This window comes from Cyprinodon variegatus, unplaced genomic scaffold, assembly GCF_000732505.1.
Source record: "Cyprinodon variegatus isolate N-32 unplaced genomic scaffold, C_variegatus-1.0 Scaffold537, whole genome shotgun sequence".
NCBI classification, from domain to species: Eukaryota; Metazoa; Chordata; class Actinopteri; order Cyprinodontiformes; family Cyprinodontidae; genus Cyprinodon; species Cyprinodon variegatus.
In genome coordinates this window covers 142,642-157,290 of record NW_015150990.1, presented here as the reverse complement: position 1 = coordinate 157,290, position 14,649 = coordinate 142,642, and the positions used below count along the sequence as shown (strand labels likewise).

General features: G+C 38.0%; 1 protein-coding gene across 3 annotated transcripts; it reads left to right on the top strand.

The window, feature by feature from the left end:
• The first annotated feature begins 8,637 nt into the window (after positions 1 to 8,637).
• gpr85 (G protein-coupled receptor 85) lies at positions 8,638 to 12,093 on the top strand. 3 transcript variants are annotated; one of them, XM_015391341.1, is made up of 2 exons: positions 8,638 to 8,777; positions 9,860 to 12,093. In XM_015391341.1, exon 2 carries the CDS (start codon positions 10,024 to 10,026, stop codon positions 11,155 to 11,157), a length of 1,134 nt encoding a protein of 377 aa, XP_015246827.1. In that variant the 5' UTR covers positions 8,638 to 8,777; positions 9,860 to 10,023; the 3' UTR covers positions 11,158 to 12,093. The 3 variants fall into 3 exon arrangements, with proteins under 3 accessions (XP_015246827.1, XP_015246828.1, XP_015246829.1); XM_015391342.1 differs by lacking the exon at positions 8,638 to 8,777 and adding an exon at positions 8,787 to 9,058; XM_015391343.1 differs by lacking the exon at positions 8,638 to 8,777 and adding an exon at positions 9,511 to 9,726.
• The last annotated feature ends 2,556 nt before the right edge of the window (positions 12,094 to 14,649 follow it).

Here is a 14,649-nt window from a genome sequence, read left to right as displayed (position 1 = left end):
ACTTCATCTGTGTAGTCTGTTGATGAAGATCATGATTGTAACTTCAAATATGTTTATAGAATGGCAGAGTCCTTTTGACAGACCAGTCTGGCCACTGAGCTAGTTAAACTAATCTGGCAGTAGTAGCTTAGGGAATCTCAAGAGAGAGCTGTCAAAAATGGACAGGGACTTGGCGATTTCCCATTGCCTATATTCCTCTGCATTGACTAAAAATGAATTTCAGCATTTCACGAGGTATGTGGTTAAAAACTGTCAGTGCAGAAGATAAAAGGTAATGTTTTGCCAGAAAGTTTTGACATATAGGTTAATGTATGTATTAATTCTAAAATAGTTTGGCACAGTTTCAATAAAAATATTTGAAGTAACCATCTGACAGAGCATTATTTCTCTTTAAAAGGCAACCAAAAGAGATAGGATGCTTGCGTAGCTCTGACTGAAATAGACTTTGCAGACTTTGCAGCAATTCAGTGAGTTTCATGGGTCTGACGGGAAGAGTGACACGGTTACAAAGTAAAACATATCCCATTTGAGTGAAAATACAAAATAAAATTTGTCATTAGGAAGGGTTTGGAGACGCAAAGTGCATATAAATCAGGCAGGGAAGACTGGGAGTAAACAATCAATAAAACATTTTTTCAAAAGAGAACGGTAATGAACATTGCAACTCCCCAAAAGTTCATAATTATTAAATTAACACAAAATTATTATTTATTAAAAACATTAACTTTTTCCCACAGCCCTTTTATTCCACAGACACTTATCACATGCATAAGGCGGAACATAGGAGTCAGAATGACGGGGAGATTTTTTTAAAGAGTTTAAAAGATGTAAAGAAAATAAAATAAATCTCCAAAGCTTAATACTAGAGAATTGAAAGAATGCAATGGCTATTTTGGGCTAACCTATAGCAGCTATTGGCCTTTATCTTAGCACGTGATCAGAGGCAGGTGTGGAGATTATTGTGGTATTTTACTTTTTTAAGTATTGATCTGTTTCTCTTTTAAAGGTTCAGGAACTCTGCCAGGAATAACGGGAATTAAATGCTGGGACAGGTTCAATCTAATCTACAAGCCTCACAAATCTACATAAAAAATTACCCTTGCCAATCATTGAGGCTTATAGCTGGCCAATAATCCAAAAATATACGGCCATCTAAGGTATACAAAGCAGTAGTGGCTCCTGCTCTCTAAAACAGGGGAGATTCAACGGTGTTAATTAAGTCCAAACATCACATTTTGCATTAACGAATGTTGAAACACATAGTAAAACATGGCTACAACGCTAAAAATAGCTGTTGTGAAGCACTTTGAAATAAAAAAAAAACACAGGAAGCCACGGCAAGAGTTCAGCAAAAGGCGACTATTCTGACTGAATTCTCTGTTTTCTGTCTCGACTTATAATGAAAATCTCTCCGCTTTTTGGCCACTGTCAGTCAAAAAAATCCTTAAGTATTTTTACATATCAGCATCGAGCAGCCAGCTTCATGACCCTCCCCTGCTGCATAGACCCCCTAAGAGGTTTAGCCTCACTGAAAGTGACGTATTTTGGCATGTTATCCATTTAGGGCTCTATTTTCTTGCTGCTTAACTCAATAGATGGAGGCTCAAACCTCAACAAAGATTTCTCATAGAGCGTCCTGCTACTCAAGAGTGAAGGGGGGATCACGTCTGAGAACGGAATAAACAGCTGATTATAATGTGCAACACACTCATGAAATCAGATACATTTTAGTGCATATTTAATGCAGTTTAATGACTACATTAATGATGTGTTTAAATGCATATTTTACTAAAAATTTTAGGAAATTTACAGGAATGTTTTGCCTCCCCTGTATTCCATGAGAAATTGCCAGTGGTACACAGATAAATATCAGACTCAGAGCCAAAACATCTTCTTTTGGGAGATATGGCCTTAAAGAACACCCCTGTTCTATTTTCTGTATCAGAATTTCAGTTATTTAGTATTATAAAATTACACATATTTTTAGTTGAGCTTTTCAGAAAAGACTAGAGACCAATTTCTTTTTCTATGTTACCCTTTTGCTTGATTATTAAAAGGCAAAAACACAATTTCGGTTTTAAGACTTGTTTGCTACAAGTGCGTGATGAGTGCAAAAAACTTTGAGGTCCAAAGTTATTGTGTTAGACAAGCTGTATACACAATCCCTTTGGCTTATATACATGTTAGTAGTTGAGCTGCTGAACTTCCTATTTTAAACAGTAGATTTAAAGGAAAAGCATTTCAACAACAACTCTAACTACAGAGTTTGTATGTATTGTATGTATTCATTTTAAGCTGTTTTTTCAAAACCATCCATAATTCTCCCAAACTTTTACCTCTACTGTACTATAAAAACACATAATCATGAATTCCATGTGCTTTCAGATGCTTTTATGATTTTGTTTCTGTTAATGAGACAGCTGATCAATGAACTGAACATCTGGCATAAAATCAGTGTCCATGAATGTGCCTCTAATGTGAGAACATGAATAATGAGTTTAAACTAAGTGTTGATCCCAAGACCTAAATCCTATCGACTTTTTTCCTCGTAAGGCGGCGATAGCATTGATTATGTCTGCAACTTAAAACAGCCTAAGTAAAGCTGGTTGTTTTGGTATGTACTGAGCTGTGATGGTTTGCACTTTTGCTAGACTTCTTTTTTCAGTTATGATAATCACACACCAATGTACATGTCATTGTGAAGCTCTGAGATGTCCAAATATGCCTACGTATTGCAAATCACGTGGGTTCTTGGTTATTTATATTCTATGTAGAGCTGCAAATGTCTTTGTTGTCAGGAAGATTTTTCAGAAAACTTAAAAGAGATTGATATATAATCTTTTTAAATGGGCTTGTGCATAACGTTTTTTTTATTAATGTTAGACTAAAGCTCAGGTGAGAGAAAAATAGAACTGTAAACATTTGCTTGCCATAACAGAATGGAGATGCATAATTGAAATGAGAACTTTGAAATCTGGGAAGGATTTATTATTTCTATCATAAATTCCTATTCATTAATTCTCCTTCCTACATGAAAAATGACCTTTGCAGCTTTTATTGCTATCATAAAGCCTTTTTTTTCCCCCAAAAGAAATACTTTGCATTGTCAGGAATATAATGATAAAGACAATTTTATACATGCGCACCAGCAGAGTTTATATAGTGCCAGATCTTTCAGAAATTTTTTTTATACCCTTTACGGATTAACAAATATTATATCAAACGCAACATATTTTTATCTGATTTGTTCTTGCAAAACATCTCTTTTAGAACCTCATAATTGCCATGTGCTCCGCTGAAGGCAGGCATGCAGATCAGACACAACTCACAAAAGCTTCTATGTGTGTGCGCATCACGTGAAACTGTCTGCCAAACTGCCAGCAGGAGCCGGTGAGGGAGAGGATTATTTCAAACGTGGAAGCAGTGTGTAGAGACTGCGTGTGACCATTCATCTCCTCACTGCAAAGCAGTGCAGGTACAGAGGTATGACGGCCTTACAAGGTCAATATTTTACTTTGGCTAGAGCTGATTTAATTACAGGCAGAGCGCCACAGAAAGAGCACGCAGAGACAAACAGATGCTGCAAAAATCAAGCTCCTATGGTTCAACAAGCCATACAATTTGTATCATGGAGGAAGATGCTGGCGTATTTGGTCCCAACTCAGAGCCTAGCAGAGTAGGCATTTTAGGCATGGAGATTAAAAAGTTAAATTGTAGAAATAGCAAAATTAATCAGTTGTACTGGAAAATTGTTTCCTGATATGGAAGATAGTGCCTACCATTTTTTCCCCTCTAATACTGACGGTGGCAGCAGTAATACTATCAAGGTTAATATTTAAAACATTTTAATTTTTCATATATTAACAATTTATTGACAACAAAAAGCACTGTGTTTAACAATATACTAACATTAAAGATGATAAGTACAGAATTCCTGCTCTTTTCAGAGCTAGATTTTGTGTTTTATGGGGTAAAGGGAGAATAATGTGTCTCTGCAAGTAATTTAAGAGTCTTCAGTGAAATCACAGATAAAAAACTATTTTATTAGCTTATTAATTATATTACTTAAACTTATTAAGTAATCAATTTATGTAGATATTAGTGCTTTTAAATATAAATTTTATGCAGAAGGATTATTAATAAAAGTAGGTAAGTAATGAAAATTGAAAAGATGTCTGCCCCACACGTCAAACCTGAAAGAATTTTACTCACTATATCTTTTTATCCAGAAACCACAGATGTTTAAATATATGCATCTATTAATATGCACCCAATTGGTGTTTTCGCCCCTGACCTGGAAGCTAAACAACATGGCCACCGATGGAAAAAACTCCACAGCCTGTGGCCGCAACAACAAAAAGGTGAGGAGATTCCTTATTACAAAATATCTCCAGTGTTTTTAATGTTAAAACACCTTGGCTGTGTTGTGATTTCCTGAAGTGAGCTGAAGCATTTTAAGGATCTAAGGACAGAGAAATTACTCAGAGTGATTTTGTTTTTTGTGTTTTTTTTTCCTTGTGAATGTGTACACCAGAAAATAAGAAAAAAGACCAAAAGAAAGTATAATATGGATGTTGAGTTTTTTAATTTTCCTTTTGGAACAGGGTAGATTGTCCCTGTGGTTCTGGCGTCTTTCCACTTTCAGCCACCCCTCAGTGTAAATAGTTTTTCGCCTTGCCACCATTATAAAAACTTTCTGGCTACGCCTCTGGTGGTAGGGGTGGCCAGAGATTGGCTAAGGGTGGCCAGAGATTTGGCCCCCCATCTAGCTCCGCCCCTGATATCCTCTAATTCAGACGATATGTGATGGGCGTTTAAAATCCACATGATCTGTTTCATTTGAACAAGCGAGGCAATTGGCTGACCGCACCAGGAAGTAAAACTGTGCTGTCATCTGACTGTGACGCAGGCGCATCTGCTTTCCGAAAGTCAACATCGACAGATAAGGAAAGTGATCAACATGGTTCCTAGAGTTAGAACTCCCGGCGGCGCAGTGATGGTGTTACTGCTGGTGTTTTTGTCCTTGATCCCCGCAGCGGAGGCTTACGACGCGGGCGACGCGCTGGCCCTGCTGCTCTGCACCATCCTGACGGTGGTCGGGTTCTGCGCCTGCCTGGGTTGGTACGCGCGGAGGCGCAACGGGCCGCTCTGAGGATCAAACAGCCTGAACTAATCACACTATGCTGCGTCAAACTTCCCAATAGGTAGATGCGCCCCCTGCTTTAACCACGGATCATTTCCTGCAAGTTCTGCTCTGAAATGTGCCTTATTTGATGTATATTTCCAAAGATGAGGAGCTGGGAGAACCACGTGAAACCGAGGAGGGGAGGAGAGAAACAACCAGGAAGTGTGCAGACTGCAACATTGGGATTATGGCCCAGACTGTTTTATACAAAAAGACTGCTGCCTGCTTTCCTTAAAACAAAGGACTGTTTGACGGATTCCACTTACGTTGTCTAAAATTATCATTTTTCTTACATTTTGTGCTTTTACATTGAACATTTCATTTGAAAGATTTGATTTACACCTTTTGTAAAGAATAAACTTCCCTAATCAAACTTCCATGAATGCTAATTGTATGCGTTAATTCAATTATTTCTATACCAAATCCCCAACTTTCCCTTTTCCTGGAGAAAGGCTATGTTTTTTGAGTGTTTAAGTTTTATTTACATGTTTTAATGTCGATGCAAATGGCATTTTATTGGGGCAAGATACATATTTTTGGGTTGAGTTTTTTCCCCCAATATTGCTAGAAAAACATGAATTTATTTTTTACTTGATATTTGAAGCATATTTAATCAAAAAATACAAACAGAGCATTTTTGTTGAATGTTTGAAGAGCTCCGGCAGAGCATTACAAAATGATGTCTCACTGGAGAGGTCAACAAATCCCTCTTAAGTATTCAAAACTATTAAAATACTATTGTTTACTATGCTGGAGTGGTTTATTTTTCTTTATGAGTTTCTTAAAGCCTGTTAGAGTAAACCAACTGGTCTTTATTATGAACCCATAACATAGAGGTAGCAGCTTCATGTTGTGTAAATTTTATTCCTTAATAGGAATGGGAAAACTGGTCAGAGTCAATGGGAAGAGGGATGGAGTTAAAAATTAAATTGGGATTTTGCCAAGTGTCAGTATTTGATGATTTGAGAGTAGGAATGTAAAACTTATTGTCTACTTTGCCTATTCACACTATTATCACATAAAATTAAAGTGCAATAATATGTGGTTTTTGAGGGAATATAAATGACACTTTAAGGTTTTTGAATTTGGAATTTTACGAAACAAGGCTGATAAAAAAAAAGTCAGCTGGGTTTTTTTTTAACTGTACCAACAATAATGATTAAAAAAAAGTTTGTGCAGGATGGAGGTTATAGTCACAAGTTTGCATTTCCCTTATGTGTGATAAAAGCTAATTCCTGTTCATTACAGTACTCCATCCAAAGTCGTTTTCCTTGCATTCTCCCCAGCATGTATTGAGTGTGAGTGCATATGGCTGATTGAGTCATTGTTCCCCCACTGTTATGATGCTTGTGACATCACAGGTCTGCCGTACATGGTTGAGAAATCAGATCCTATGAATTTCTTATGCTGACCAGGCAGAATGAACTGTGCAAGTGCAAAGTGCTTCTGAATTATGCATATGTCCCACGTACATAGGAACCCATGCAACACCAAAGCTAGCCAGGCAACGAGATTTAACCCTTGCAGTAGCATGAAATGACAGTGTCTTGTACATTATGTCATGTTGGAACCAAATTCCTAAAAGGATGAAATAATAATTCTACAAATAATGGCCTGGTTTGTGTTAATTCCTCGCTGGAATCAAACGTCTCTAAATTAATTTTTAAGTCCTGTGATGCCTCGGCTTCTCACTTAGATTAATGTTTATACTTTGATAGGGCCTAATGTCTTAACATGATTTAATGAAAACAATATTGTTGAAGTTGTTTGTTTCACGCACTCATGACAATGCCACAACCAGGTTTCACCTCGAAAATTATGTGCTTATGGTGATGATTAGGGAGTTTTCTGTGTTACTGGATTGCTGGAAATTCTCATATGTAAGCAAAGCTAATTTGATTGAGGAACAACCATAATAATATATATCTTATCAGAGTCTGAAGTAGAAATAATATAAAAATGGGATATTAATAATAATAAGAGGAAGGCAAAGAGAAAGGTGGAAGGCAAGGCAATCATATTGATATAGTATAATTCAGTGCAAAGACATTTCAAAGTGCTTTACATGAATTAAACAACACAATAGAATGAGAAAAAGATGAATAAAAGCAAGTAAAGAAAAAAACGTGATAAAAGCAGATGGTAAAGCACAAAAAAAAAAACAGCTGGACTACAAAATGAAACAAAAGAAAGTTGTTTGCAGAATGGAAAATGGCTCCAGAAGCGTAGACAATAGGAGATATTAATTATATGTTCTAAAGAGGGAACACTGCAGGCATATAAACCGGAAAATCAACATAAGAATGACTAAAACTATCTGACTGGAGCTGTACAAACAAACTCAAAAATAATAGCTATGGGAAATAATGACAGGAAATAAAGTGTTAAGTCTATTTTATTGGGTAGAAGATATGCCTTACAGAGAAAAGGTCATGTTAAGATTGAATTGTAACCCCAGTAACTTGAACCCCAGGTGTCCTCGGCAGATGGCCGATCACACTGAGCCTGGTTCTGCTGGAGTTTTTTTCCTGTTAAGAGGGAGTTTATCCTCTCCACTGTTGCTACAAGCATGCTTGGTGTGAGGGATTGCATTCGAGTCAATGAGTCGATGCAATCAACTGGTTTTCCTTAGATAGAAAACTTTGAATCAATTTGACTGTATGATCTGGTGAACTGTGAAGTGTCTTCCAATGACGTGTTGTGAATTGGCGCTATATAAATAAACTGAATTGAATCAACCAATATTTAAAACTCTAAAACATAAAGTCATGACAATACCACATTATATAGCAGTTTCATGAAAAAAATATTTTTTTTTTCTTTTCTATTTTCCCCCCTTTGATTGAAAGGATTTGTGGAGTTGAAGAATTATTATCCATTCGCATTCTTCCACCTCGGCTGTGGATCTGCTTCTTCTCCCTCCACAGCTGTAATTATACTGAGAATAACCTACATGACACACAGGTGGACTATATTTATGTGGCTACTGAAGCCAGATGGTTGCAATAACATTGTGTAATAAAAAAAAAAAAAAAGGGCAGAGAATAAATACTTTCCTTTACCCATCTGTATTTTATTCATCGATTGACCTAAATGTTGAAAAATCAAGGGGATAAGGATACTTTTGCAAAACACTATCCTGTTTGGGGAAAAGTGTAAAAAAATAAAGATCTTTTAAATAAAAAAAAATTCACAGGGTCTAAAAAAACTAGTTTAAACTTCTAAAGTAATGATCACTTCTCCTCTTATCTGCTCATTGTATCAAATCCAGGCAATAATCCTTTCCCTCCATACTGTAGTAACGCGTTACCGTCCAGCAGTGGCCCTGTTGAGCAGATGTTACCGTCAGAGAGACAGAGTTGCTGCTGCTGCAACAAGAGACAAGACGCGTCTTGGATCACAAATAGGAGGGATGCAGGGCGCATGCGCATTGCGCTCCGTTTACTGTAGGATATTCGCCGTGGAGGGAAAAAAAGGGGGGGCCAAGCACTAAATGAAAAAAAAGAAGAAAAAAAAAAAACTGCTAAAAAAAACCCGACCGTGCGCAATGTAAATAACCAAGCAGAGGAACACGATTTGGGATTATCAACAGGTAGGAGTTTGATTGATCGTTTGATCGGATGTCTGTCTTCTCATCTTTTTTTTTTTTTTTTTCTGTGGCCCTGTCTTCTAATCTGGTGGCTGCAATTCTGGCCAATTCATAGCGGAGCCTTGGAAATGATTGTAGTCTAATGGAGGCGCGGATCCGCTCACAGTGGGATGCACAGACTATTATTCCGTTCCTTTGATTGTTCTTTATATTAATAATAAAACAATAGATGGAAATCTATCGGCTGCGGGTGCCTAAAGATTACGAGGACGCAGATGAAACGCGTAAGTAGAATCAAATGCCTTTTATAACCGAAAAAAGCTGTAAACAATGCGAAAGTATGTCATATTATTAATAAAAGGCAGCTTATTGTTTTCATTTTTTTCGATCCGTTTCGATCCGTTTGAAGAGGAACCATCAGAGAGAAAAATTATAAGACAAAATAAAACACAGATTCTGAGGAAAATGGTGGTTTGACTCAGTAGATGCGTTAATGCGCGCAGTGTTTACCCTATAATCCCTTTAACCTCTGATAATGATAGAGAAATAGAGGCACTTTAACGTTTATGTTGCATTGTGCGTAAATGTATATTTTATATAAAGAGATCCTTTCCTCTGTTTCGAAGGGGAAATGTTGGGTGTGATCAAGAGCTGCTTATTTTTGTCTGCATTTGTCTTTATGTTTCACAGTTGCGCCGAAAACGCACCCCCCTCCTCTCACTCATAAAGCGGAGGGGTTGGAGGGCGGACTGGAAATGCAACATAAACCTTTGCAAATGTAAAACTCTGCTTTCCGACGCGTAAAGATGCGTCGTTTCTCAGGAAAGGCTGGACTGCGCTGTTGCCATCTTTTGTTCTGGAAATTCCGAGGCGTCATGAAAGGGAATTTATGTCACTTTCATCGAGCATCAGCCGCTGCATGTCTCTGATTCTCATCCCATCTTGTATTCAGGTTAATTCTCCATCATGTTTAATGTAAAACAAATTATTAGCCTATTGTTAGGAGGAAAACTGGTGCCTTTTTATTGACTATGAATGTGCAGTTGTTTGGGACTCAGTGCTGATGGGTGGATGATGTTTTTCAGGGATCCTTTCCAGGTGTGATGAGACAAAGAAACAAAGGATGCCTTAGAGAGGAGGTTGCCTGTACGCCTGGAAACCTCTTCAAAGCACACCACCAAATGGATCAAACACCTCCCCCTGCCACCTCTAGATCATGATACTTGGCTGAAGCTATCCCAGTACATTTATGATCCCTCCTCCATCTATGGCGAACTATAGCCATGCAGGGGACCACACCATCTTGCAGAATGTCTCTCCTCTTGCAACATTCCTCAAATTGACCTCCCTGGGTTTCATCATTGGAGTCGGTGTGGTAGGGAATCTCCTGATCTCCATCCTGCTGGTTAAGGACAAAAGTCTGCACCGGGCACCCTACTATTTCCTGCTGGACCTGTGTGCCTCGGATATCCTGCGCTCCGCTATCTGCTTCCCCTTTGTCTTTACCTCTGTAAAGAATGGATCTGCCTGGACCTACGGCACGCTGACCTGCAAAGTGATTGCCTTCCTTGGGGTGCTATCCTGTTTCCACACGGCATTTATGCTCTTCTGTGTAAGCGTCACCCGCTACCTGGCGATTGCCCATCATCGCTTCTACACCAAGAGGCTAACGTTCTGGACGTGCTTAGCTGTCATTTGCATGGTGTGGACGTTGTCAGTGGCTATGGCTTTTCCTCCGGTGCTAGATGTCGGGACGTACTCCTTCATCCGGGAGGAGGATCAGTGCACGTTTCAGCACCGTTCCTTCAGGGCGAACGATTCGCTGGGCTTCATGCTACTGTTGGCGCTCATCCTCCTGGCCACACAGCTGGTTTACCTCAAACTCATCTTTTTCGTCCACGACCGCCGAAAGATGAAGCCCGTCCAGTTTGTGCCTGCAGTTAGCCAGAACTGGACCTTTCACGGGCCAGGTGCCAGTGGGCAGGCAGCAGCCAACTGGCTGGCCGGGTTTGGCCGGGGACCCACCCCCCCTACTTTGCTGGGAATCCGACAGAACAGCAACGCCGCCGGTCGCAGACGTCTTCTAGTACTGGACGAGTTCAAAACGGAGAAGAGGATTAGTAGGATGTTCTACATAATGACGTTTTTCTTCCTGGCTCTGTGGGGGCCCTACCTGGTTGCCTGCTATTGGCGTGTGTTTGCAAGGGGCCCTGCGGTCCCCGGAGGCTACCTTACAGCAGCTGTGTGGATGAGCTTTGCCCAGGCTGGGGTCAATCCTTTTATCTGCATCTTCTCCAACAGGGAGCTTCGGCGTTGCTTTAGCACCACCCTCCTCTACTGTAGAAAATCCAGGTTACCAAGGGAACCCTACTGCGTTATATGATGGTTTTTCTGGGGTTTTTAGTCATCTACATCTTGGTTACCCTGATTTATCTTGATGTGGGCTTGTCCCAATTGTACAGCTCTTGTTCTACACCCTTCCCCTTCAACCTCCAATTTTCTCTTGCTCCTCCTATTCACGACCCTTCCTGGAGGGTAGAGGGCGAACTGCCGTTTATGCGGCTCTGCTTGGGTGATCAAGTCAAAAAGTCCAACTGAACGTGGAAACCGAATGGAATGGGAATATAGAGAAGGTATGGATCTTCTCCCGTGTTTATGTTCTAGTAAACAAACATTGTGGAAGGCCATGCCAATGCAGAAAAGCAAAAAGTTTAAGATTTTTCCTTTGACAAAATGAATACAAAACCTCCTTTGTTGGAAATTTTGAAGATGAGTTACTCTGTGATGTGTGAAATACAAAAAAAGAAAAAAAAATGAACACAAAACGAAGAAACAATACCTCTCAAGGAATCATTGGAAATGTTTTACAGTAAGAGTTGCACTAATAAGAAGATGTAAAGTTGCTTTTTCTTTGGTCGATGGTTGACAGCTGCATTGCAAGGACAACTTTTTCCTCTCTCTTTGTTTTATTTCTTCCCTCAACGTGAACAATGAATGCTTTAATTTTCAACAGACAACACAACTGTCTTTACCTTAAGTAAAGCAAAACATGGTGACTGTTGGGATATACCATCACAAGAGGATAAGATGGTTTTAATGTAAGTGATTACTTTTTTTCATTTACCAGGTGGGTGGGCATAAGGGGGATAGGGGTTTGCGATTTTGTGCTTTTTGAAGTTGCAACTTAAAACTAGAAATGATTTCTTGTAGTTTTACAATCCATATGTCCATAGTGTCTCGCATTGTTACTTTCTTAACTGATTTTACGGAGAAAAAGATGGAGCAATGTATGGGTTTGAATTACAAAGTGATTGATTTTTAAAAAAGAACTTGTGCTTAAAAAAAGACATTGAAGATGTAGTTTAATGTTTCATCATATTCATGTACCTAAACACTATCATGTTGTGACAGTATTGCCAATGCCACTCCGGGTGTTCTTGCCTTAATGGTGATGATATTGTCATGCTTTCTTTTTATATTTCCATTCAGTCCTAAAAGAAAAAGAAAAGTTTTTTTTTGTAGATGCAATGGGAGTTTTTTTCCCCCTTTTTTGTCACATCAGCGTTTAATGCATGTCCATTTTTTTAAAAGCTGGTCCACTCCCATGAGCATCACAGGCCATACACTGAGTAGCCCATTTTTTATTCTGCAATGGTTTGCTACACCCCACAGAGTGCGGCGAGCACAGGGAGAGAGAGTGTGTGTATGGAAGAGAGGATGTGTGTGTTGCAGTGGATGTGTACTGTGTGTGAGCTAGACAACCTTCACTTCAAGACCAGAGCCTTAGTATGAAATCTTGCACAATTTGTAAAAAACATAAAAGGAAAAAAAAGACATTTAAGGCATACTGTCTTGTTTCTACTTTCCCAACATTTGATCTTTACTGATTGTTTTAAATGACTTACTTTCTTTTTCTCTTGTGGCCATTTTAATATTTATTATGTATTCATTTTTGTATATTATAGATAGTGTGTAAGTATGTGAGTCTTTCATTTTGAAGTCCCGACTGTGAGTAACGGTTTCAGTTAGGATTGCATTTGCTGAAAGTTAACTGTGTAATCTGTTGCTTTTTGAAAATAAAAGAAAGTATCAATTTTGAAAAGAAAAGGAAACTGTTTTTTTAAAACATACATTTACTGGGAGGGGATAATACAGAATGGTAATACTAATGTTTTTTCTGTTTATGCTATGTTTGATATGCCTATGAAGATGTAACATGGATCTTACTATATTTGCATTTTAAATGACTTATGAGATTTGTGAATTGTGCTGATAACATGAAACAGGAGATCACTCCTTTATTCACTTTGGTTTGGATTAGGAGATAGAAATTTAGTCATACTACCTCCAATTGATTATATTACTTGCAACTCTTGGTAACTGCTTTATGTTGCTTTTAGCTGTTAAAGCTGGTAAAGTAAATTCCAAAAGTAAAACCAAAATTTTAAAACCGACTCCACTATAAACATGTGTAAAACATTTAATAATTTTTGCAACTTTGGTTTAAAATCTAATTGATAATGATCATCTTCGTTGCTTGTGGATCACAAAACTATCTTGTTTTGCTAAAATTCTTCAGAGAAATAGAGCAAGGAAATGTTTAGTATGCCTAAGTCAGGGCGGGTAATTAAAGTACTATTTATTTCTATTATGGAAACATAGTTGTGTCAAGAATTCTATTGTACCTTGATATGGGAAATCTCAAATTAGTTAAAGGTATAGATAAGGAGTTTTTTTCCGGGTGGATCATCTAACTAAGTGGTTCTCCTAACTGTCAATCATTCTGGTACTATGTTTGCCTAAGGCTCATCCCCTTAGTTAGTTATCTTTTTATGTGCATGCGAACCTTCAGGTTTATATGTATGGTGAGCTACGGTTTCAGCCAGTCATTAAACCTCGCCTTTCTCACCGCGGTTCTTCGAAAATGGCCAAGGATCATAAGAGAAATTAGTGGAAAAATCGCAAATCTTCTTTTGGAGAGTAAATTTGTATGAGCGATCCAAACAGCAACTTGTAAACAGAGCATTCACGACAAGAAATGGGCTGGTGCATGCTCTCAAACACATTTAATAGACGTTCCCTCTCTGGAGCAGGTACAGGGTTGTGGATAAGAATTAATTAATTCTGAATAACCCAAAAAGTGACAGTTTTGCTATTAATAATGTTGTCTTAACTATCTTTATTTTCCAAAACTTGCTCCATAAAAGCATGACTGGAGTCAACACATAAAAAAGAAATTATAAACAATTAATTCAGTAGCTGTGACTTTGTAATGATTTTTTAATAGCCCTCATTTCTATGTTGTTTTTATTTTTATCCCAAAAATGATGATAATGAAATATTAAGTCTATATCATCCATTACGAAGCCTGGAAGTAAAACAGTTTCATTTATGATGATCCCATCTTAAAAACTCGTAGCCTGCTCAGCTATTCTTCAAAGCCCAGCTCCCAGAAACTTTTTGATGTGTCCCTGGTCCAACACGTATCAGAAAATATAATCACCATATTTCCTCCTAGTCATGAAGTTTTTGAGCATCACAGTAATGAGCTGAATATTTGTTTGGGTGTATTGAATCAAAACCCTTAATAGCTAGATGTTAGGCAATGTGCTTTAAACATTTTCACCTCTGACACCTTTACATTAGATGGAAATGAAAAGTGGTATTGGTTGCAGTAATCTTTAATTTTAAACAAATGAAAAAAACAGAAAAAAAAATCAAATCAAGTATATATTATTCTAAATCAATTTATTTTATTGTATTAAAAAAACAGCTCATAAATAAAATATTACCTTTGAAAAATTAAATGAGCAGTGCTTGTTTAAAGCTTGTAGGTATTTTCGTATTTGAGTGATTTTAAGTTGGCAAATGATCT

Coding starts and splice junctions, on each gene's coding strand:
- gpr85 (XM_015391341.1), top strand. CDS start 10,024: ATGATCCCTCCTCCATCTATGGCGAACTATAGCCATGCAGGGGACCAC.